At 41.6% G+C, this 25,596-nt stretch overlaps 1 protein-coding gene across 1 annotated transcript in view; it reads left to right on the top strand.

Annotated features, from left to right (window-relative positions):
• Positions 1-25,596, top strand: part of TRPM1 (transient receptor potential cation channel subfamily M member 1) — an 83,434-nt gene that overhangs the window by 39,444 nt on the left and 18,394 nt on the right. The window contains exons 15-24 of the mRNA XM_089906676.1: positions 347-639; positions 3,046-3,274; positions 14,065-14,187; positions 14,734-14,865; positions 16,909-17,037; positions 19,376-19,627; positions 20,725-20,899; positions 22,472-22,492; positions 23,259-23,403; positions 25,097-25,299. Coding sequence (XP_089762802.1) covers positions 347-639; positions 3,046-3,274; positions 14,065-14,187; positions 14,734-14,865; positions 16,909-17,037; positions 19,376-19,627; positions 20,725-20,899; positions 22,472-22,492; positions 23,259-23,403; positions 25,097-25,299 — 1,702 coding nt within the window. The remainder of the gene's footprint in view (positions 1-346; positions 640-3,045; positions 3,275-14,064; positions 14,188-14,733; positions 14,866-16,908; positions 17,038-19,375; positions 19,628-20,724; positions 20,900-22,471; positions 22,493-23,258; positions 23,404-25,096; positions 25,300-25,596) is intronic.

The following is a 25,596-nucleotide window of genomic DNA, read 5'->3' as shown; positions in this document are numbered from 1 at the left end:
TCTCCCATGGGGTGATTTGGATTGAAGTGTTTTCTTTGTTTTAGTTTTGCGGTATCTCTTCAAGTTTTAGAGGCTTCTGGGGAAAAGAAACCCCTGCCAACCCAGGCGTATAAACTCTTCAAACAGTAGTATGCCTTTTCAGCTCATTTGGTCTTCGATGGTTTACTTCTCATAATAAACATGTGCATCTTTTCAAAAGAATTAGTACACTGGTTGGAAACCGCAGATGTACTTAGAATTCTCTTTATTCCCTTGGATGGAGAGGTTTCCCTTTTTCCAGTTGTCCTGAAACCCTTTGTTGCACGTTTATGGCAGAACCATGGCAAAGGTGCTTCTCTCCCCTCAGGATGATGAGCCTCCAGCCAAAGGGAAGAAAAAGAAGAAGAAGAAAAAGGAGGAGGAGTTGGACATCGATGTGGACGACCCCGCCGTGAGTCGATTCCAGTACCCCTTCCACGAGCTGATGGTGTGGGCTGTGCTGATGAAGCGCCAAAAAATGGCAGTCTTCCTCTGGCAGCGGGGGGAGGAGAGCATGGCGAAGGCGCTGGTGGCCTGCAAGCTCTACAAGTCGATGGCCCACGAGTCCTCCGAGAGCGAGCTGGTGGACGACATCTCCCAGGACCTGGACAACAACTCGAAGTGAGTGTCCAGAGGGAATTTAAGGACCAGGAGACACTATGGTCCTGAGCACTGTCCCTTTGCTGGGAAGGGTGGCAAATGTATCTCTCACTTAAGTACAATTACCTTTAAAGCTTGTTCATCAAGTGCTTTGTCCATTGTGTCAGCATTTTTCCTTCTGTCTCTCTGAGGTGTTTCTGGACTCTCATTGTTTTTGTTGACTGCCTTCTGGTGCAAACTATGGAAACCCAATTTTAATATATGTTTTTTGTTGAAATATAGTTGATTTACAATGTTGTGGTAATGTCTGCTGTACAGCAAAGTGACTCAGTTATATATATACATATATATACATATATATATATATATACACATTTTTTAAATATTCTTTTCCATTATGGTTTATCACAGAATATTGAATATAGTTCCCTGTGCTATGCAGTAGGACCTTGTTTATCCATTCTATATATGAAAGCTTACCCCAACTTCCCTTCCCCTTGGCAACCACCAGTCTGTTCTCTACGTCCATGATTCTGTTTCTGGGAAACATAATTTTAGTGCAAAGACAATGAGACCAATTTTCATAAGGAAACAACCTTAGTGAACCTGTGACCTTGGACTTGACCTTCACAAGTACCTCTGGATTTCCCCCCTTAGGACGGCTACAGGGAGCTGGAGTTGGGTATTTCCCTCCCGCTAGTTCAGTTAGGCTCTGATAAAACACCAATAGGTTAAGCTCTGGTTAGCCAGTTTCCCCCGAGGGCAGGCCTTGCTATGAAAAACAGAGTGCTCTGGGCATAGTTCAGAATGGACCCTTTCCCCTCTCCCAGATGGCAGCATGAGAGGATTCTTCCCCCATCTTCTCTGTGAGAACTTGGTGGGGCTCCTGGAGGTAAAACTCACAAAAATGTGGACACTTCTCTAAGCCTGGGCCACCCGGAGTTATTAACTTGCAGGCTTGTCCTCACGGGGCCTCCAGAAACTCATCAATTACAGTTCAGGTTTTCCAACCTGGCGCTGGTTCCCCGGGTTTGTGCTCCATTAAGTTGTGATTCTCAGTATCTGCCTTCTGTCTTTCCAGTTCGGTGGATAGCAATTTGCCCTGTGACCTCAATTCTCTGATGAATCTAGAAAAGTCGTGGATTTTGAGTTTGTTGAGCTTTTGTACTTTTTATTAGGACAGAGTGGCAACTTCCAAGTCCCTTACGTGTGGAACCAGAAACCGGAAGTCCCCGTGCAACTTTACCGACATGTGAACTTGAATTGTACACAGGCCCCTCTGCCAACATGTAATGTCTTTGTTTTGTGAAGCACCCTGCTTATCTTTCGGACTGGATTTCTAAAATCACTAGCTGACTTCTAAACATCAGGTGTTCAAGACTCTTACAAATAGGGAGGCATTCCCCTGCCTCCATCTGGCAAGCTCTGTCCCTCTGCTTCCTAGAGGACCCTTGTGGTGACCCCCTGCAGCCCGTGGGGCCTGAGGCTAGAAGATACTGCAGAGTCTGCGTCTCCATCCCCCACAAGTAATGCCTCCCTTTTTCATCCTTCCACTCAGAACTGGCATCAAATCTTCTATAAAATGGAGAAACAAAAGCAAAGAAAGGTGATCCCTATAGGACTGTACCTTAATCACATCGATGCCACACAAAAAGTTGAAGGAACAAGAAATGTTCATGACTATCATTAAATCCTCACATCAGGGTCATGTGGAAAGGGAATACATCTTATGTTCACAAATCACCTGTGTCCCCTTCTCCATCCGCCACTTGGTTCCCATCACTCCCCCTGCCCCACCTCCAGCAATTGGTCCTCCCTGCTCTGGGTCCTCATGGCAACTAGACCTTGTCTCCTTCACAGCACTGAGAGTGCTCTTGTAATCCATTTGTCACTGAAGTATTACACTCATACGGGAGAAGGCACGTGTGCAAAACATGCAGCTTGATGACTGTTCACAAACCCAGCACACAACTTTGACCAGCACCCTCAAGAAACAGGACCCTACCTGTGCCACCAGCCCTCCTGGAGGCCTTTTCAATGTCCACCTCTCCCCTGCACCAAGGATGGCCACTGTTCTGACTTCCAGTCCCACAAGCACTGTTTTCAAACTCTCATTTGCCATCTTTTCCATCTGCATCCCTGTCCCGTGAATGCCTGAGGGAAGGGACTTTGTCTTTGCTCTGTCCCTGGGGCCTGAGGGGCAGACTTGGGATCCACCTAAAGCTCCATCTACAGCAAGAGCAGTCAGCCCCTGACATGGCTAAGCACGGCCCCGGCCCCTGGCCGTCCCCTCTGGGGACATCCCCTGGAGCTCCCAGAGGACAGGGAGTCAAAGACTCTGTGTCCTGTGGCTCCACGACATCCCCGCGGACACAGCTCTCTAATGAAGAGCATGTGACCACCCTGCTCCCATTTCTGTCTCTGCAGAGACTTTGGCCAGCTTGCTGTGGAGCTCTTGGACCAGTCCTACAAGCATGACGAGCAGATCGCCATGAAACTGCTGACCTACGAGCTGAAAAACTGGAGCAACTCGACCTGCCTCAAACTGGCTGTCGCAGCCAAACATCGGGACTTCATCGCCCACACCTGCAGCCAGATGCTGCTGACTGACATGTGGATGGGAAGGCTGCGGATGAGGAAGAACCCTGGCCTGAAGGTATGCGTGACGTGGTCGGTAAGCACGGTATAGTGACAAGTGCCACCCGTGAGCTCTGACTCCCTGCCTGGCTGAGCTAAGCACTTGCTGTGGTTTATACATCCATGACTCTGAACAACCCCAGGAAGGAGACGCCATGGCAATCCTTGTCTTACAGGAGAACCGGAAGCTTCAAGACTAAGGGATAGGATCTGAGCTGCAAGGCATGGGTCTGGCTCCTGAATCCACGTGGTCTAACGCCAGAGCCTGACCTGCAGCATGAGTGGCTTACAGGCTTGGAGTCCACCCTAGCTAGCCATGCATCCCTGGACCAGCCACCCGCCACTAAAGCAGGCACCTGAGCTCTATTTCTATAGATGCCCTTATAACTCTGAAATTGTCTGATATCGTTTTGTTTTACTTTTAAAAAGCTTTTACTGAAATATAGTTGATTTACAAGGTTGTGTTAGTTTCAGGTGTACAGCAAAGTGATTCAGATATATATATATATATATAAATAAATAAATATACATATTCTTTTTTTTACGTTCTCTTCCATTATAGGTTATCACAAGATATTGAGTAGAGTTCCCTGTGCTATACAGGAGGTCCTTGTTGGTTATCTATTTTATATATAGTAGTTTGTGCCTGTTAATCCCAAACTCTTAATTTATCCCTCCCCCTCTTCCCCTTTGGTGGCCACAAGTTTGTTTTCTATGTCTGTGAGTCTATTTCTGTTTTGTAAATAAGTTCATTTGTATCCTTTCTTTAGATTCCACATATAAGCGATATCATATGATATTTGTCTCTCTCTGACTTACTTCACTTAGTATCATAATCTCTAGGTCCATCCATGTTGCTGTAAATGGCATTATTTCATTCCTTTTTTATGGCTGAATAATATTCCATTGTGTATATACACCACATCTTCTTTATCCATTCATCTGTCAATGGACACTTAGGTTGCTGTCTGATATCATTTTAATTGGCAATGTTTTCATTCTATGGGGTTTATGAGAGAATATGAAGCTATGAAAGTGTTTGAAAAGGATTTAGGGGATAGAAAATTGTACTGAGACCAAATCCCAGCTCTGCTGTTTACTACTGTTAATGACTAGGTTATCTTAAGGAGATATTCTAATCTTCAGATAACCTACTCTGTGATAGCAATATTATACTGAGCTCATGGGATTGCTGTGAGGATAAAGAAAAGACCATATATGTTATCCTGGGCATCAGGGTTCTGACATACAGAAGGCACTTCATTTCTTAAAAATATGTTGGAAACTGGGGCTTCCCTGGTGGCGCAGTGGTTGAGAGTCCGCCTGCCGATGCACGGGACACGGGTTCGTGCCCCGGTCCGCGAAGATCCCACATGCCACAGAGCAGCTGGGCCCGTGAGCCATGGCCGCTGAGCCTGTGTGTCTCGAGCCTGTGCTCCGCAACAGGAGAGGCCACAACAGTGAGAGGCCCGCGTACCGCAAAGAAAAAAAAAAATGTTGGAAACAGTTCTCAAAGCTTTCTGAGATGCTTTTCCTGGGTTATAATCCTCAAATTTGGCTTGAATAAAAATTTCCATTTCTTTCTTTAAAAAAATATATAAATGTCATGCCTAATTACCCAATTATACGCAATGCACTAAGCTGATATTATACATAAGTTTGGATATTAATAAATAGTTTTTAGAATATCAAGAATAATGAGAAGATCCTGAAGATTTTTTTTTAAAAAGAGCAGGTTTCCTACAAAGGGATGAACATCAGGTTGGCATCAGACTTTCCATTAATAATACTGAAACCTAGAAGGCACTGAAACAAGGCCTTCATAGTTCTGAGAGGATTTGGAACCTGGATTTTTTTTTTTTTTTTTACCCAGTCCAGTTATTTTAAACATGAGGATAGGATATCTATTTAAGATAGACAAAGATTCAAGTTATATACTTTCTACTTACTCCTTCAGAAAAAGTACTTCAGCAGGCATTCCATTGAAAGAAGCGTTCAAAATTGCAAGAACACAGGTGATGTGGAATGCAAGAAACAAACCCCAGTTTTTAAAAATCCCCATATGAAAAAGCAGTTGGATGAAATGAGTGCAAAGAGTCAGTGATATGCAAGAAGAAAGTACACAGAAGAATAGAAATGATTCCAACAAATAGATGCAGTGACGAAGATGCTATAAAGTATCAGGGGTATGGGTTAGGGAAACAAAAAGAGTTCATAATCATTAATGAGAAAATAGAAGTAGAATCAAATACCAGGGAAAACAAAAAAAACTGCACACAAAAGTTAAGGCTCGGTTATGATTTAACTTAAAATTTGGTACGATTTTTGAGTGATAGAAGGTAAAAAAGACCATTTGACCTTTGATACCATGATCAGGTTTCTCTAGTAGCACCAGAATTCTACATTAAAATTGCAATCACAGCACGCCATGTGGCTGTACAATTGACAGTATTTTATACGGTAATAAAAATGTAAATGCTTTTTATTGATCTTCAGTTTTTTAGAATAATCCAATAGAGTATTGAAGACCTAAATATAAATCCTAAATATAATACAAAGGTTATCAAGTATGAAACTATGAAAGTAAAGGTACAGCTAAGAAAAGTTGGCTGGTGGGAAGGGGAAGAGAGAGGGGCAAACAGCATAATATCCCCATGTTGTAAAGTGGGGAATCAGAACTGTCAAGAGTTGTTGAAACAAGAGGTGAAGATTCCAGTTTATTGTGTAAAGTTACAAAGGTAACTTCATAGGAACTGAAAGTACTGATGTGGTTGTTAAAAATGGGAGCAGAGGGGGAAGGAGATAAATTAAGATAAAGTCTCATCTAAAATAATAGGATGTCAATAGATATTTAGATGACTAAGATAGTACTTAAATTAACAAAGAAATAGCAACATAAGATATTGCCTATGTTGCTAAAAATATGAAAGTATCCATAACAGCTAAAACCAGAAATAGAAGCAAGTGTCTCAAACTAGAATTCAAAATTTTCTTTTGAAGACAAATGATATGAAACTATATATTTAAAAAAACACTCTGGGAACCTGAGTACATCAACCCAGAATAACCAACATCAAGACACACTTTAATAAAGTTATTGGATTTTAATGAAAAAAAGAATTCTTTGAGCTTCTAGGCAAAAAAAAAAAAATCAAGTGACTTCTAAGGGAAAAAAATTCAATTATCATCAGACTTTCAATAGCAACCATTTATGTCAGAAAATAAAAATGGTGTGTATCATATAAAAATACTCCCAGAAAGAAAATTGGGGCAAAGATTTTATATCTAGCAAAAGTGATGGTCAAATATAAAGGGTACACATGACATGTTGCCAACAGGCAAGAACTCAGGGAAATATTGTTCCTATGAGCACTTTCTGAAGAATCTGTTAGAGAAAGAATCTCCAACAACCAAAATAACCAGAGAGGCATCAGCAACAGGGCTGATAGCATCAGATACATATTTACTTGTAGTGTTAAAACTAAGTGACAGTTAAGTGGGAGAGAAAATAGTATATAACAGCTATATGTTCTGATAATATAGATATAATAGAACCATTTAAATATGAGAGGAGGGACTTCCCTGGTGGCTCAGTGGATAAGAATCCGCCTGCCAATGCAGCGGACATGGGTTCGAGCCCTGGTCGGGGAAGATCCCACATGCCATGGAGCAACTAAGCCCGTGCACCACAACTACTGAACCTGCGCTCTAGAGCCCTCCAGCCAAAACTACTGAGCCTGCGCACCTAGAGCCTGTGCTCCGCAACAAGATTAAGCCACAGCAAGGAGAAGCCCACACATCTCAATGAAGAGCAGCCCCTGCTCGCTGCAACTAGAGAAAGCCCGTGCGCAGCAACGAAGACCCAACACAGCCAAAAATAAATAAAATTACATCTTTTTTAAAAAATAAAATCAAATAAAAGAATAAAAATGAGAGGAGAATGGGGAGCACCTGTACAAAAAAAAGTGTAACTTTTCAGCAATCATAATTGATAGTGGTAGTATTAGCATCATTATTCTGGAACTATTAAGTTAAAGCAACTGATTAACAGTGAGATATTTGGATTCTGTCACCCCCTCTGTCCTTGAGAACTAGGACTTGGTGAGGAAGAAAAGGAAACACAGATGTAATCTGGAAGAGGATAAGCAGAAAAGCTTATAGTACTTAATTGGAAGCATCAATATGAATTCATTCCAGCTCTGGCCAATGAAAAGCCTAGAAACAAAGACCTACCCAAAAGCATGAACATTCCGAGTGCCCAGATCGTGGCTTTGAAATATCATTTCCCATTCACTGAAGCCAGAACTTCTTGGAGAAATGGTTGATTCCAGGTCTGTAGCAGGATATGAACAAGATGAGCCCAGAAGATTTGACACACCAGATGTTAAAGAAGCTATCAAGGACCCCTAGGGTCAGTTCAGGGGGACCCAGGAGCAAACATGAAGAGGCTTCCACTGGTCAAACGAACAGGACAGTTTGACTTTCAATACTATTACTAATAGCAATGAATAGTAAATATCTTTAAATCCATGAGTTCATAACAATATTTTTAAGTAAACATATACACTAATAAAGAACTATCAGGAAGAAAAATTAAGAAAACAGTCATCCCATATACAGTTGTATCAAAAAGAATAAAACACCTAGGAATAAATTTAACAAAGAAGGTGAAAACCTGTATATTGAAAACTATGAGATATTCATGAAAGTAATTGAAGACACAAATAAATGGAAAGCTATTCCATGCTCAATGATTAGAAGAATTAATATTGTTAAAAAGTCCATGCTACCCAAAGCAATATACAGATTTAATGCAATCCCTATTAAAATTCCAATAGCATTTTTCACAGAAATAGAACAAGCAATCCTAAACTTTATGGGGATCCAAAAAGATTCCCAATAGCCAAAGCAGTTTTGAGAAAGAAGAACAAAGCTGGAGGCTTCATGCTTCCTGATTTCAAACCTTATTACAAAGCTATTGTAATTAAAACAATGGAAACAGGAACATAGATCAATGGAACAGAATAGAGAGCCCAGAAATAAACCCATGCATATATGGTCAATAAATTTATGACAAAGAAGCCAAGAATATACAATAGGGAAAGGATAGTCTCTTCAATAAATCATGTTGGGAAAATTGGACAGCCACATGCAATGAAACTGAACCACTATTTTATACCATACCCCCAAATTAACACAAAATGGATTAAAGACTTGAACATAAGACCTAAAACCATAAAACTCCTTGAAGAAAACATAAGCCCTTGACATGGTGATTTTTTTTTAATCTGACACCAAAAGCAAAGGCAACAAAAGCAAAAATAAACAAGTGGGACTACATCAGACTAAAAAGCTTCTGCACAGCCAACGAAATCATCAACAAAGTGAAAAGGCAACGTACTGAATGAGAGAAAATAGTCGCAATTGTATGTCTGATAAGGGGCTAATATCCAAGATATATAAAGAACTCATACAATTTAAAAGCAAAAAACCAAACAAACCAACAATCCAATTAAATAATGGGCAGAAGATCTGAATAGACATTTTTCCAAAGAAGACATACAGCTGGCCAACAAGCACATGAAAATATACTCAACATCACAAATCACCAGGGAAATACAAATCAAAACCACAATGAGATATCACCTCACACCTGTCAGAATGGCCATCACCAAAAAGGCAAGAAGTTTTGGCAAGGATGTGGAGAAAAGGAAACGCTGGTGCATTGTTGGTGGGAATGTTGGTGGGTGTTCAGCCACTATGGAAAACAGTATGAAGGTTCCTCAAAAAATTAAAAATAGAACTACCATATGACCCAACAATTCCACAACTGAGTATTTATCCAAAGAAAACAACACTAACTTGAAAAGATATCTGCACCCTAGGTTCATTGCAGCATTATTTACAATGGCCAAGACATGGAAACAACTTAAGTGTGCATTGATGGATGAATGGATAAAAAATTGTGATATATATATATATATGTACATATATATGTATGCAATGATATATATACACACAATGGAATATTATTATATATACACAATGTATATTTTATACTTTTATATATATATACATATATAAAATGGAATATTATTCAGCCATAAAATGAATGAAATCTTGCCTTTTGCGATGTGGATGGACCTCGAGGGCATTGTGCTAAGTGAAATAAGTCAGACAGAGAAAGACAAATACATTATGATGTCTTTTACATGTGAAAACTAAAAAAACCAAAAAGCAAGTTCATAGACACAGAGAACAGATTGGTTGTTGACAGAAGCAGGGGTGAGGATGGAGTGGGAGAAATGGGTGAACTGGTTTTTATTTTTTTAGTTTAACTAAATTGAATACTTTATAATAAAAATAACCCACAATGAGATAGCACTACACACCCACTAGAAAAGCTAAAATTAAAAGACTGACCATACCAAGTGTTGGCAAGCATGTGGAAGAACTATAACCCTTCTACACTGCTGGTGGGAATACGAAATAGTTAAAAAAAGAAAAATTAGTTACCTTCAGTAGCTGATAGGAAACCAATTCATTATCTTGAAAACAGGTACATAAAGGGGAAAGAATCAAGCATTTATCCTGCATTTTCTATATGACCTGAACCACTGGGTAACCACTGAGTAGATGAGGGAAACATCTCTTTGTAGAATTATTCCAGCCAAGAAATGGAAACCAAATGATAGCATTAGAACAGCACCAATTTTCAACCCCAGTGAGTTAATGAATTGACATCAACTGCTGCTAACATCACCAAAAGAGAAACAGTATACTTTTTTTTTTTTTTTTTTTTTTGTGGTACGCGGGCCTCTCACTGTTGTGGCCTCTCCCATTGCGGAGCACAGGCTCGGGATGCGCAGGCTCAGCGGCCTTGGCTCATGGGCCCAGCCACTCCGTGGCATGTGGGATCTTCCTGGACCGGGGCACGAACCCACGTCCCCTGCATCGGCAGGTGGACTCTCAACCACTGCGCCACCAGGGAAGCCCAAGAGAAATGGTATATTTTTTAATGAAAGAACATGCCATCTACAGTCTTGCCATAGGGCTCAAACCTGGGTCTGTTTTTGTTTCATAGATATGTTCATTTGTGTCGTATTTTAGATTCCACGTGTAAGTGATATCATATTGTATTTGTCTTTCTCTGTCTGACTTACTTTACTTAGTATGATAATCTCTAGGTCCATCCAGGTTGCTGCAAATGGCACTATTTCATTCTTTTTTATGGCTGAGTAATAGTCCATTGTATATATGTACCACGTCTTCTTCATCTAGTCATCTGTCGATGGACATTTAGGTTGTTTTCATGTCTTGGCTATTGTAAATAGTGCTTCTATGAACATTGGGATGCATGCATCTTTTTGAATTATAGTTTTGTCTGGATATATGCCCAGGAGTGGGATTGCTACATCATATGGCAACTCTATTTTTAGTAACCTTCATACTGAACATATCTACAAAGCAGAAACAGACTCACAGACATAGAGGACAGACTTGTGGTTGCCAAGGGGGAGGAGGGGTTGGGGAGGGAAGGATTGGGAGTTTGGGATTAGCAGATGCAAACTAGTATATATAGGATGGATAAACAACGAGGCCCTACTCTATAGCACAGGGAATTATATTCAATATCCTGTGATAAACCATAATGGAAAAGAATATGAAAAAGAATATATATAACTGAGTCACTCTGCTGTGCAGCAGACATTAAACATGACATTGTAAATCAACCCTACTTCAATAAAATTTACAAAACAGCCTGGGTCTGGTCCAGCCTCTGCATCCAGCTGCCAAGTGGCAGGAGAAAACAAGGGCAGAGGAGCATCCCCAAATCCAGTCCGTGATGAAGTCTGCAGGTCCAAATGTTCTATCTCTTCAACCCATAAACAACCAGGAAACATATATTTTAAAAAGCAATTTTTAAACATGCCAGAATTTTAAAGAGCAAGATGAAACTATAGAATCTATAGCAGTGCTGTCCAACAGAAATAAAATGCAAGCCACATATGTCATTTAAAATTTTCTAGTTAAGAAAGTAAAATTTTTAATAGTTACAAAAAGTTTTTTAAGTACATTGTAAAAAGTAAAAAGGAAGCAGTTGAAATTAATTTTAATAATATATTTATTTAAACCAGTATATACAAAATATTATCATTTCAACATGTTTTTGAAAGGAAAAAAATCACTAATGAGATAGTCTATATGCTTTTTTTGGTACTAAGTCTTTGAAATCCAGTGGGTATTTTTCTGTCATTTCCTTCTTTACCTAATGCTACTTTTAGATATAATGTCTACCCAAAGGTATAAATATTTGTAAGCATCAGATTTCCTCCCAAGCATTTTTTTTTTTTTTCTTTTGCGGTACGCGGGCCTCTCACTGTTGTGGCCTCTCCCCTTGCGGAGCACAGGCTCCGGACGCACAGGCTCAGCGGCCATGGCTCACGGGCCCAGCCGCTCCACGGCATGTGGGATCTTCCCGGACCGGGGCACGAACCCGTGTCCCCCGCATCAGCAGGCGGACTCTCAACCACTGCGCCACCAGGGAAGCCCCCTTCCAAGCATTTTTAATTCACAGCATAAATATATAATTATTTTAAAGCAGGGATGGTTTGTTCTTTTTGTAATTTAATTCTTTGAATAGGTCATAAGGACATGCACATATTAAAAAATTAAAACTATTTTAAAGTATAAGTGACAAGTCTCCTTCCCAACTCCTGTCCCCCATATGGCTTGTTCTACCCATTGGCAACCACTGATATTTGTTTCTTATGTATATTTCCATATATAAAGCTACTATGAATAACTATTCTTTTTTCCTTCTTTTCATGATGAGGTAAATATTCTTTTTTTTTTTTCCTTTTCACAAGGGTTGGCATCGTTATTGTTTTGTACCTTCCTTTTTCACTTCCTCTGGGACACAGAATATTCCTTCATTCTTACCCGCTTCCCCAGTTCTCCTTCATGGTCCTTCATGACCAGTCCCCAGTGAGGCCATGGAGGCCACTCCTGCCTGGGGGTGCTACACTCACTGCCACCATGAGTGCTCTTGGACACATACCGTATCTCACTTACCTGCTGTATAAATGTCCAGAAGGGGAATTGGTGGCCCCGTGGGGATATGCACTTGCAATCTTGATAGCTCTGCCTCTGTGGAGGTGTCCACCTATAGTGTAGGGAATGTCTTGTTTTCCTACAATTCCACCAATACAGTGTGTGAGCAAACATTCCAATCTAATGGTAAAAAATGAGATCTCTGTGTAGTTTCTTTGAATGTCTCTTATTATGAGTGAGGACAAGCCCATTTTCCTCTCAGTACAAATGTCCCTAAGTTCACTGCCTTTGCCCATTTTTCTGCTGGGTTGTTAGAATTTTTCTTCTTGACTTCTACAAGATCCTTTCTAATTAGAAAGATTAGCCCTTTGCCTGTCACATGAGCTGCAAATATGTTTGCCCAGAAGTTATTTTTTACTTTGGTTAAGGCATGTTTTCATTGTGCAGAAGTTTGTGATTTTTTTTCAGTATCAAAGGTATTGATCTTTATTTTGATTGCTTCTTGATTTGGGAGCCTAATTAGAGAGGCCTTCTCCTACTCTCCATTTATGAAAGAATTTTCATGTGGTGATTGTTAGTTGTTTTATCTTCTCTCTGTGCCCCCTCCCTTTTTTTTCTTTCACGAAATATTTGAGCTAGATGCAATTTATTCTGGTGTATGTGTGAGATATGAATCCAACCTAATTATTTTCTAGATGATCACCCAGTTTCTCAATACAGTTTATTAAATAGTCATCTTTACTCCTCCCATTGGAGGTGGTGTTTGTATCACAAATTAATTGCCTATGTGTAGTTGAATCATTTTCTGGACCTTCCATTCTGCTCTATTGTTTGGTCTCTTCGTGCACCTGTACCACTTTGTTTTAATTATTGGTGCTTTATAATATAATTTTTAGTATATGGTAGAAATAACCCTTTTGTGTTACTCTTTTTTTTGAGATTTTTTTTTTGATGTGGATCATTTTTAAAGTCTTTATTGAATTTGTTACAATATTGCTTCTCTTTTATGTTTTGGTTTCTTGGCCGTGAGGCATGTGGGATCTTAGCTCCCTGACCAGAGATCAAACCGCCACCCCTGGCATTGGAAGGCGAAGTCTTAACCACTGGACTGCCAGGGAAGTCCCCCTTTTGTGTTATTCTTAATAATGGATTGCTGAGGGGAAACTTTAAAAAATTAGCATTGAACGTTGGGGACAGAGTTCCGTATTGAAGACACACTGCATGGCACTGACAAAAATGACAAGGGTTTCCATCTATGAGCTAGGCCATCCTTCTGCTGTCTAGGCAGAGCCCAAGTAAGTCCTACATTCATGAGTCACGTTTGTCTTCCAACTCTTGGTCCATATATTCACATTTACATCTAAGTTATTCCTATATAAATATTTTTGGTCTACTTCACTAGAGGTATCATTTTATTTATTTATTTATTTTTACTTACTATATTTTACTTTAAAAAATTGCCTGCTTTGAAACACTGTGCAAGATCTTCGCTTTTTAAGTCAGGATTCCACACAATACTGCTTGCTGTTCATCTAGAAAAATCTGGTGGATGATCTTAAATTTCTCAGTGTCTGCAATTCTATCAACATAGCAAACAGAATAAGCCACAGACCGTCAGAGCAGAGATAGACCTGTTCCAGGGCTGCTGGATTACTGATTAATGCTGAAGATCATAATTAAAAATTTTTTGCCTATACTGGGAAAATTTTTAAGAATTACCATAGCTTAAAAATCCACTTTTCTCATCATACCTAGGTTATCATGGGGATTCTTCTCCCCCCGACCATCTTGTTTTTGGAATTTCGCACCTGTGATGACTTCTCATATCAAACATCCAAGGAAAATGAAGACGGCAAAGAAAAAGAGGAGGAGAATATGGTCAGTGATACCCTTGATTCTAAAAGTATCCATCAACTCTCATTTTCAAAATAGTTGTGATTTCTCTCGACGTGAATTTAGAAACTGCAAGAATTGGGGACATTTTTATAATCCTTGATTTTTTAAAAAACATCTTTATTGGAGTATAATTGCTTTACAATGGTGTGTTAGTTTCTGCTGTATAACAAAGTGAATCAGCTATACATATACATATATCCCCATATCTCCTCCCTCTTGCGTGTCCCTCCCACCCCCCCCATCCCACCCTTCTACGTGGTCACAAAGCACCGAGCTGATCTCCCTGTGCTATGCAGCTGCTTCCCACTAGCTATCTATTTTACATTTGGTAGTGTATATATGTCCATGCCACTCTCTCACTTCATCTCAGCTTACCCTTCCCCCTCTCCGTGTCCTCAAGTCCATTCTCTATGTCTGCGTCTTTTATATCCTTGATTTTTGAGGCACCTGTCTGTTAAATATGGTGCTGGAGTCCAAGGCGTTTCCCATCTGGCAGCCTGCTTGCCACGTGCTCTGCTCTGTTTCCAGGATGCGAATGCAGACACTGGCTCGAGAAAGGGGGACGAGGAGAATGAACAAAAAAAGCAAAGAAGTGTTCCCATCGGGACCAAGATCTGTGAATTCTACAACGCTCCTATTGTCAAGTTCTGGTTTTACACGGTAAGTTCCCCGCCCTTAGCCTTCACCATTTAGCATGTTTTAGACATGTCAGAATCAAGAAAATTGTCAAGGGCTTTAAAAAAGTGTTTTTTTAAAAAAATCAATGGATTAAAATTAATTATGAAAACAGAAGTGGGACTAACTCAGAATCTTCAGCTAAAATTGGATCTAGATAGATATCTTGTCATATATTTATACATAGGAATGTGGCCATCCTAGCCCCAAATACACCATTTCATAAAGCAAAATAGTCATATTCTATTTGCTCAAGATGAAGGATTTTTCAAATGTCTTTAGTAATACAAACTTAGGGAAGTAGAGTTTTATTCCAACAATGAACAAAGATGACTAGTATTTAGAGAGCAAGCTCACAGATGTCATTTTTCAGGAGACTGACGGGGTTACTCAAAGAGTAGGGTTGAACCCAGAGCATGAAGTCCTGGAATAGAGGAGCAAATCAAGGCATCTCTGCTCTCAAGTGCAGGCCACACTGACCTTGTGACCGCACACTCTCCTCCAGCCCCATCAGTGGCCTCTGTCTGGACGGCTCCAGCAGAGTGGTGCACCCAGAACAAGAGTGGTCCAGCCTTATGCACGTGGATGGGCAGGAAAAGTGGGGCGAGGAGACTGGAGCAGCTTGGAAGCCTTTGGAGGAAACTGGCTCAGGTGCAGGCCGTCCCAGCAGGGGTGGCAGGCATGCTGTGGTTCCTGCAACCACTGCAGTCCGGGGGAGGGACAATATTCATGAAGTCCCAAATGCCAAGCAGCAGCACACGCCTGGCACATCCTGGCACTGCCGTCCCATTAGTGACTGGGTGCAAGCAGGTGATGGGACGTGAGGGGCCAGGTCCAAAGCCATGGACAGGGTGATGGATGAGAAGGGCAGAAGGCAGAGGCAGAGCTCTGGGGCATGGCACCCAGCGGGCTGCATGGGGACCCAGGCCAGCTATAGCCTGGACACCCAACCTTTTGGCAGCCACATCTGGCGATACCACCAAAGCCACAGCTGCCCACCTGTTCTGGTCAGAACCAGCTGAGGACCAGGGAGATACCTGGCCTCCACAGATGCGTATGAAGAGGGCAGGGCCAGGGGGCTGATGAGCCTTGGGCATCTCCCCAGGGCCTCTAAATGCTGCCTCTGGATGTGGGGAGGGGGTCGCACATTTTAGAGCTTGCCAGGGGTTCCCAGTGCAGCCCCACTTTGAGAACTCTTGCTCCAATCCTCCTGCAAAGACTAGATAGTGGATACATGGGATGCTACCTGTATCCTGGTAAAACTTAAACAATCAGGAGGGAGGCATCTTTAAAAAAAGGCTGCAAATCACAAATATAGTTGCTAGTATACACCCTCCCCCCACCTACCCAAGACTTTAGAAGGGGCCTGTACCCGTGGTGTGTACAGCTTCAGAGTGAATCAACCTCGGTCATCTTCAGACCACCTCCCTCCACCTCATATCTCACTCCCATATCCCTCCCAACTCTACATGCCACAAGGATAGGCACCCTGCTGTGGGCACAGCACATCACAGACATATCAGGGCTGACCGAGGGGCCTCAAGACAGGTGTGTGTACCTGGGAAGACACCTCATTGTCAGCCTCCTCCCTTCGAACCTCCCACATCCATCAGCAGTGGAAAGGTTCAAGAAGGAAATTTGCAAGGCAGGGAAGAGTCAGTAACATTTTCCAATTTCCAGGAATGTAGAGAGCACACCAGTCAACTACTAAAAGTTTCCCGACTCATCATAATTTCGTGCAACTTTATAATTTCCCCTTGGGGCTGATAGTAGCAACAAATACATCTTCATTTAGAGAACGGACTGTCAGTGCCCATATTGCACTAAAGTACAAAATGCCTCCCCATCTGCCTCAAAGTCCTCTGCCTGCACCGGTGATGTGAGGTGGAAGTTTTCCTCTGAAGGATTCAGTGCATCTGGAAATGAAAATTTGTTTTAGAAGATGTGTCCACTTGTAAATAGGGTTTCGAAGCTTTTTTCAGGCGCATGTGACCTCCCCAGACACTGCTCACAGTTTCTGCCTTTCAGATATCTTACCTGGGTTACCTACTGCTGTTCAACTACGTCATCCTGGTGCGGATGGAGCGCTGGCCCTGCCTCCAGGAGTGGATCGTCATCTCCTACATCGTGAGCCTGGCCCTGGAGAAAATTCGGGAGGTGATGCTCCAAAGGCCTGTCCCAGCCCCACCCACCACTGACTTCAATTCAGATGTATCTTCTTTAAAAAAAAAAAAAAATTTTTTTTTTTTTTTTTTTGGCCACAGGGCGTGTAGGATCTTAGTTCCCCAACCAGGGATCGGACCCATGCCCCCTGCAGTGGAAGCACAGAGTCTTAGCCACTGGACCGCCAGGGAAGTCCCCAGATGTAGCTCCTTATTTTAAAAACGTATTGTGCAATCCCAAGTGCCATGGAACTTTTCTTTCGAGGTGTCACAATCTCAAGTTGATTCAGTTCCCTTGCTTGAGATTTATACACCTTCTGCTTCCAACTGAATTTGAACTTGGAAATCAAAACACAAGGCAGAATAGATGGTGTTTAGTAATAAAAATAAGTCTGAGTGCCTAGAAAAGCAGCATAAATGCTGCCAGGTACCTGAGACAAACCAATGACTCCAACTGGGTACAAATTTGGGCTCCGTTTTCTCAGAGCTGGAAGTAGAAAGGGAGATGTAGGAGATGACATTTCTCCTGTAACTCAGGACTTTGAACCACACTGTCCTCCCTCCAACCCAGAAGGGGATTCTTGTGCAAGGGGTTTATTAAAGGAGAGCTCCCAGGAGAGCAGAGAGAGGCAACAGGGTGACCAGGTCAGAAGAGGGGACGGGGCTGAGCAAGGTGTGGCTTCAGTGGAATCTGTCCCTGGCCTAATCCTGCAGGGAACTCTGAGTGTATTTAATACTGTAGAGTCTGTCCCACTTTGACCAAAGGGAACAGACTTTTGTACCCACATCAGCCAGCCATCAGCATCTCTGGGAAAGTGGCTGCAATTGCCCAAGGGGGCAGGTGGGAGCCGAACAGCGGCACCTGCAGCAGATGGGGGCTGGGCGCATCCACCTGGTGGAAGCCTCCAGTGCCTCTGGGCAGGCTGCCAGCGCAACTGCTGCAAACAGAGGGAACAGCATTTTCAAAGAAGTGTTGAAAAAGGACAGACACCATCTCTTGCAGACTCATGTCACAGGAGACTTGAAACTAACATGTAACTTCGAGAGGGCAGCCCCTGCAGGCTGCAGAGGAAATATGGGCCAGGTCCTTTTCTTTCTAATATCACCTGCAAGTTTTAATTCTTTATATCAGCTTGTAAAGGAAAAGCTTATAGCCAAGAAAAAGTGAACTTGAGAAAGCACACAGCAGAATTTCATATTCTTTCTCCCACTGATAGAGAACCAATATTCTTATTTTGCAATCAGCAGTGACCCTTTCACTGAACTGAAAAATTATCACTGGCAACTTTTTCCCAGGAGAGCTAATTCGAGGCTGTCAGTCTGATGACAGCCCGAGAAACGCAGAGTGCCAAATCTAAAATGTTATAACCCATCTCCTACTACTCCTGTTTCTTTTCTAGCTGGGCTTCATTCAAACTTTGCCCACTTTACAACTGGGATTTCCCACGTGGCCTGCCGTGCCATCTCTAGGGACACCGTGAGCTCACTGAGCATCAGCCATATGCTGACACTGTTCTTTACCCCCAGTTATAGGAAAGAGGGTGGGCAGCCATCAGTCAGAGTGCACAGGTTGTTAAACTATTGCACGCCTTCTGGGTTGGCCCATAAATAGCCACCACCCCATCCCACCTCTGGAGCCCCCAGAACCTCCCCAGAGTCTCGGTAAGTAAAGGGGTACCACTTTTAAGACCCCCACCCTGCTGCACGCCATAGCTGCATACGTGGGGCTTGCTCTAAGTGTGCCCGTGCCTGCTGCTTGTTACATATTTTCAGGTTTACTCTGAGGAAGTGTCCCTTTAATCAGTGGTGATTTTGAAAGGGTAAGCTCTCAAGCAAGAGAAAATCAAGTTCAGCTTTCCCCTGACTTCCCATCTCTGAGTTACAAAGCAATTTTGGCTGATAAACATTTCCCATCCCGGTTCTGCCATCTCCCCTGGGTGGACTGCCCCTCTGTGGGACCACACAGGTTTATCTCTGCTCTAGAGTTTTCCTCCTGGACTAACTCTGGAACGTGGGCTCACAGGCAAGTGTCCAGAGAATTAGAAAAGGGATCAAAAGGCAGCTACTTTAATTACAGCCAGAGGGACATAATTTAGAAGGCATTTCCTGAGAGTTTGTGAAACCCTGACTCTAGGCATACAGAGGATTTTGTGGAATTTCCCTTTCTAGATATGTTTTTCTGCCTGAGAAGATTAGTACTTAGAAGTCTTGAGCAGGAAAGGGGACCAGATGCCCTGGAATGCCACTCCAGTCCTAATGTCCCTAGATTCTAAGAAGACAAGTCTTCCAATACCACACTCCCTTGTTTTTTGTTCTTTGGCATTTCTTTATAGATCCTCATGTCAGAACCCGGCAAACTCAGCCAGAAAATAAAAGTTTGGCTTCAGGAATATTGGAACATCACAGACCTCGTGGCCATTTCCATGTTCATGATTGGAGCCATCCTCCGCCTACAGAAGCAGCCCTACATGGGCTATGGCCGCGTGATCTACTGCGTGGATATCATCTTCTGGTACATCCGTGTCCTGGACATCTTTGGTGTCAACAAGTATCTGGGACCCTACGTGATGATGATCGGAAAGATGGTTAGTCCTGACGCCCCGTGAGTAACTACAGACACCGAGACTGTGGTTAGGACCTGAGGCCAGGCCTCCAGCGTGGCTCTGTTGCATTTCATTTGACCTTTCCCTTGCAGTTGGTTTCCTACAGGAAATGTTCTTTGCTTTAAGATACATAGTTCTTCTACATACTGACAATTTAATTAAATCCAATTGATGCACATGAGGTTGAGGGCCTACTGTAGGTACATGTATTTCTGGCAATAACCCGATACATAACCTCCTAACGTGCAGTAGAAGCCAGAGACAAAGGGGGCCCGCGGTCACCCTCCCCTACCCCTACTCCAGACAGTCTTCCAGCTCATGTGCTGTGGCATGGAGTGCACACAGGCAATTCGTGTGATGAGGTCAAGACAAATCCATGGCAACATTTACTCCAGAACAGGCCATAAAATATGAAACTAAAAATGAACCAGCAGATCATCCTTACATCACTTAAAATAGCCCAAATGTTGGGACTGGTCCCAGAAGAAAGGAAGTCTTCCAAGCTTAGGAATAACTCTTTGTAGGGCAAGTGGTTTTGAGCAAAGGGATATATGGTTGAGCTAATCCCAGCCAGGGCCCTCATCTTCAGGGATGTTCAAAATTAAGAATTATGTGAGGTCAGTATCCATAGTAACCAGAGCATTTCGCACTGTAACTAACTACTGACTGTTTGTATAATGAATGAATATCAGTATGTGCTCTCAACTCACGATCTCATTACCTCCTTAGATATCTACTGCTCTTACTCCTTAGTTTCCCTCACAAATTCCTATATTTTCCATAATTGTTCCCTTTCTCCATTTGCAGTTGTAGTTACTAGAGGAATTTATTTATGGGTAACAATAGAGGAGAGGAAAGATTGAGAGCATGAGATGAGAATGGCAATGTTCTAGAATAAGGTGTATGCGTTGCATGAAGTACAAGAATCAGTAGCCCATGGATGGGATGGAGGGAGGGAAAAGAAGCTTCCTGCATCCTACTTAAGCTCTCATAAAGTCTTTGAGGAGCACAGTGGAATGAACCAGGTGAACTTGGCCCATGAGTCAAGACAGTAAGAGGCCCATTTCCTCTCTCCTCAGATGATTGACATGCTGTATTTTGTGGTCATCATGCTGGTGGTGTTGATGAGTTTTGGGGTAGCCCGTCAAGCCATTTTGCATCCAGATGAGGAGCCTTCTTGGAAACTGGCCCGAAACATCTTCTACATGCCCTACTGGATGATCTACGGAGAGGTGTTTGCAGACCAGATAGACCGTAAGAATAGAATTCATAGTAAGGTTCTCTTCCCTGCTTCCCAAGGCAGATGATCAGTTCCAAATTAATGGAAGAGCCTGTGTTAATTTGGGAATAAAGTATTTTTTATTCTGCCATAGGCATCAAATTATTTTATGAAGAAATCAATGCAGATTATGAAATACAGAGTTTTGAGACATCGGTCCTGTCTTCTACTCTGAGAACCACTAACTGGAATTCTGAGTCTTACATCCCTTGAGCATGTCCTACACATGAATGTAGTCCCAATGCCAACATCCTAATTTTTCTTCAACCTGAATCTTTTTCTGCCCTGAGATAGAGCTGGTAGTGTTATTTCAGTCAAATGAGACAGTGACTATTGCCATGTGTCATCCTCTTCTTCAAGCTTCAAAACCCATTTTCCACATAGCTATCCATTTCCTCTTCACTCCTGGAGTGATATTTTTGTATTATCAACAGTATTCTGGATGTTAGCAGAGGAAATGAGCTGCAATCCTGCATGGATTTCTGGGGAATGCAGGCCCCAGCTCTGCCCAGGCTGAGCTGGTAGGTCACAGTGTCTCTTGTGTTGTAGGGAAGTGAAGTTCAAATGCTCTTATGCTATTTCACCCAGACAGTTACGGCATCACCAATGAACGAGCATCTTCAGACCTATTTTCATGTTAGTACCAATATCTTAATTTGCATGTTGTGCTCTGTCAAAAAGCACCAGGTACAATAGCATGGCTGCTGCTTCCAGTAGAAGCAGAAGCTTCTTGAGAATAGAAGGTTCTGAACATCCTTGCCTTGTAGGAAATGCAGGGTTGTTTGGTATATCTCCACTAAGTGAGACTGATAACCAGTTGCACAATGCCTTCTACCTACTGGCTTTCATCACGTGATTCAGGACACATCCTTATCATGAGTATCTCAGGGTCAATTAGCGAATGTGTTTGTAGCTTGGTAAACCAGAACGTAAAAACCTAATTTGGTTTCAAAGGAATATTAGCTTCAGTAAACATACATAAATGCTAAAAGTCCCTGGATCCAGACGTAAGTTGTAATATTTTTTTTTTTTTTATTAAATTGGGTAACAAGAGAAGACGAAGAGGCAAACTTGAGGCTATTTTCAGTAACACCGTGAAATGTAGGTTTTCAATTCTTGGTCTGATTATTTCATAATAATTTTGTATTTATTTGTGCTTATGATGTGTTTGTGTTGGGATACAGGGAATGCTTGATTGGTCATCCTACATGTTAAAATGATCATCTGTTAGTAGCCTCATGTCTTTTTCACAGTTTTTTTCACTAGTGAGTTTTACTATTGCTTATGACGTGGTAAAATAAATATTCATGAAATATATATACATATATTTCCTATAATTAATAATGTGTAAAATTCTCCTAAGCAGATCACTGTTTCCAAGTGTGAATCTGTAATTCCCAAGCTTGAACACTTTACATTTCTTGACAGCAAAACAGTTCTTGTGTTGTTCATCATTTGTTTGACTTTTCTCTCAACTGTCTTATTTTTTTTCTTCCTTCCCGTCAAAACTAAAAAAAATAAAATGCTGCTTTCCAATCACTCTATAGTCTACGCCATGGAAATCAATCGTAAGTTTATGCATAATTGATGACTCTAGTCCATGAAATGTGTGTATTAATTAGTTTCTTCCTCAGCTAATTACCAATAGTCTTATACCAGTTTCAAATATTTCTCTTGTTTTCTGGTGTCGGTACTTTTGTAAACGATAAGGAAGTGAAAAGTAAATAGACAATAAATTCATGGATATTACTTCACTAATTACTGTTGAGATCATCCTATCTTTTTCGTCAGAAAATAAGTCCCATATGATCAAAGTGGCATTTCAAATGAGCAGAGAGAGAAAAGATTCTTTTTCAAACATAACTCAGAACAGTCAGTTAATGGATTGGAGGCTAGAGGGGATCCGTACCTCCTACCTCACAATAAAATTATTTTCAAAGTTAATGTACAAATGACCAAGAAGACAACATAAGTTAATGTTAAATAATTAGAAGACCCAATCACTTTCTAATGGATAACAGCAAAGAAACCATAGACGCATAGATAGGTGCGTCTGCTTAGAAATGAAGAACTTCTGTATATGACAAACACAACACAGAAATGAGAAAATGTTTACAAATATAACAAGTTAAGAATGACTATCTGTGAGTGCAGAAATGAGTTCCTTATCTCCTTTGTATGAATTGATATTTTTCACATGGAAAATTATTGTTTATGAAATCAGAAAAAAAACATAGTAAAAAAGAAATAGGTCCTTTAATAGCATAGGTCAGTTAATTTATTCTTTTCATTCTATGTAAAAGTCAAGCACAAAAAGACAGACTCTCGTTTCAGCTCCTTGTGGTGACAACCAGTACGATGAGGAGGGCAAGCGGCTCCCTCCCTGCATCCCGGGCGCCTGGCTCACGCCCGCCATCATGGCTTGCTACCTGCTAGTGGCCAATATCCTGCTCGTGAACTTGCTCATCGCCGTTTTCAAGTGCGTGTCACCGCTGATGACCGTATATTTGTTATTTATTATTTTACAGATTTTCAGTGTAATCTCAGAAATCTCCCAGGCTGCCCAGGATTTACATGGAATTCCACTAGGGCTTTCAAATGTGTAGAATTTTTCACAACGTTTTTTTGTTCAACCGTAATCAGCCTTCATGTATTCCTAAATCAAGAGTTGACACTTAAATACATTTAAATTCAATCTTGGTTAGTATTTTAACACTTTTGGCATGGTTTATTTATTACTTTATTTTATTATTATTTGTTTTGGCGGTACGCGGGCCTCTCACTGTTGTGGCCTCTCCCGTTGTGGAGCACAGGCTCCGGACGCGCAGGCTCAGCGGCCATGGCTCACGGGCCCAGCCGCTCCACGACATGTGGGATCCTCCCGGACCGGGGCACGAACCCGCGTCCCCTGCATCGGCAGGCGGACTCTCAACCACTGTGCCACCAGGGAAGCCCCTTGGCATGTATTTTAATCTAATGAAAATATTTTCTTAGACGAAAGTCTCCTGAGACAGAGAAGATTTATCAAACTGAGCCTTGAATTCATTATCAGAGGCACAGAAAGCAAAGTTAATTTCATAGGCTGTGACAATTACTGTACTATTATATGAAATATTTTTCTTATCACTTACCGAATAGAAGATAAAATGGCCTAAGAAAGAAAAGGCTTAAAATCCACAATCAAATTTCTTGTAAAACTTGCCCCTTTTGTCATGATATGTTGAGGATGTGACCATGCTTAATAAATGTTGGAAAAATTTATTTTAGTTTCTAAGATGAAAAATATAAGGGAAAAATCCTTCACAGAAATATAGACTTTCAGAGCTGACCAGGGCATTGGAGAGAATCTGGTTACACTCCGGACTTGACAGATGAGAAAATGAAGGTTGACAGAGGTTAACTGACTTTTCTAAGGTCCCCGTGTAGACAACACGCCTGATCAGGATTCCAACAATTCTAGGCTTACTGCCTCCCATTGGAAACTCAAAGAAGACAAAGACTGTACCTACCCAACATCCAAAATAACCCACCTTCAATCAAAATGTTCAGTAATTAATCAACTCGGTTCCAAAAAAATGTAGTCAGCTAGTTGACTGAATTTAAAGTTTAAATACTTCAAAATGCTTAGTGGGATGGCTCATACCTTTAAATATATGAAATAAAATTTCCTGAGCAGTCAGTAGACTGTGGTGTGGTTTTGCAAGAAAGCAGTGGGTAGCAATTTCAATACACTTAATTATTTATATGAGTAAAACGTCCTTGAATGTTGGTAAGCTACGCTGATAGATAAACCAAAAGACAGGTCATTCAGAGTCAGTACTAACTCGTGGAATGACCCTAAAAGGCCACTTCATTGCATATTTTCAATTCAGTGTGAGTAATTCTGATTGCCCTGGGAAATCACAATTAAAAGTAATACAACTGGGCTTCCCTGGTGGCGCAGTGGTTGAGAGTCTGCCTGCCGATGCAGGGGACACGGGTTCGTGCCCCGGTCCGGGAAGATCCCACGTGCTGTGGAGCAGCTAGGCCCGTGAGCCATGGCCGCTGAGCCTGCACGTCCGGAGCCTGTGCTCCGCAACGGGAGAGGCCACAACGGTGAAATGCCCGCGTACCGCAAAAAAAAAAAAAAAAAAAAAGTAATACAACTAACTAAACATGTATTCTTTTTAAAGCAATACCTTCTTTGAAGTAAAGTCAATATCCAACCAAGTGTGGAAATTCCAGCGTTATCAGCTGATTATGACATTTCACGACCGGCCAGTCTTGCCTCCACCGATGATCATTTTAAGCCACGTCTATATAATCGTTATGCGTCTCAGCCGCCACTGCAGGAAGAAAAGGGAAGCGGACCAAGACGAACAGGATCGTGGATTGAGTATGCGCAGGACTCTTTCATTTCTATCTTGGGCTAATCTAGAAAGACTATTCTAATTGGATACCTGCATGGAAATCTCCTTAAACTACTTAAATGTGTGAAAACACAGCACTCTATCCACATGCTATTCTTTGCAGAATGCTTCTCATTTTATGCTGATTTTATTCTAGTTTTGTTCATTTATTAGTAATTCATATCACTGGAAGTCCACTCATGAAGAGATGAGAAATTGAGACAGTTCGTGAAAATAACTTTTCTCTATAAAGCCAATGTTCTTTTCAAAATGTTTTTATACAT

The sequence above is a fragment of the Delphinapterus leucas genome, chromosome 2 (genome assembly GCF_059928025.1).
Source record: "Delphinapterus leucas isolate spDelLeu-1000000601 "Yukka" chromosome 2, BTC_Dleu_Yukka2, whole genome shotgun sequence".
In the NCBI taxonomy this organism is placed as follows: domain Eukaryota; kingdom Metazoa; phylum Chordata; class Mammalia; order Artiodactyla; family Monodontidae; genus Delphinapterus; species Delphinapterus leucas.
Note: the sequence above shows the minus strand (reverse complement) of the source record. Positions and strands in the feature narration are given on the sequence as shown.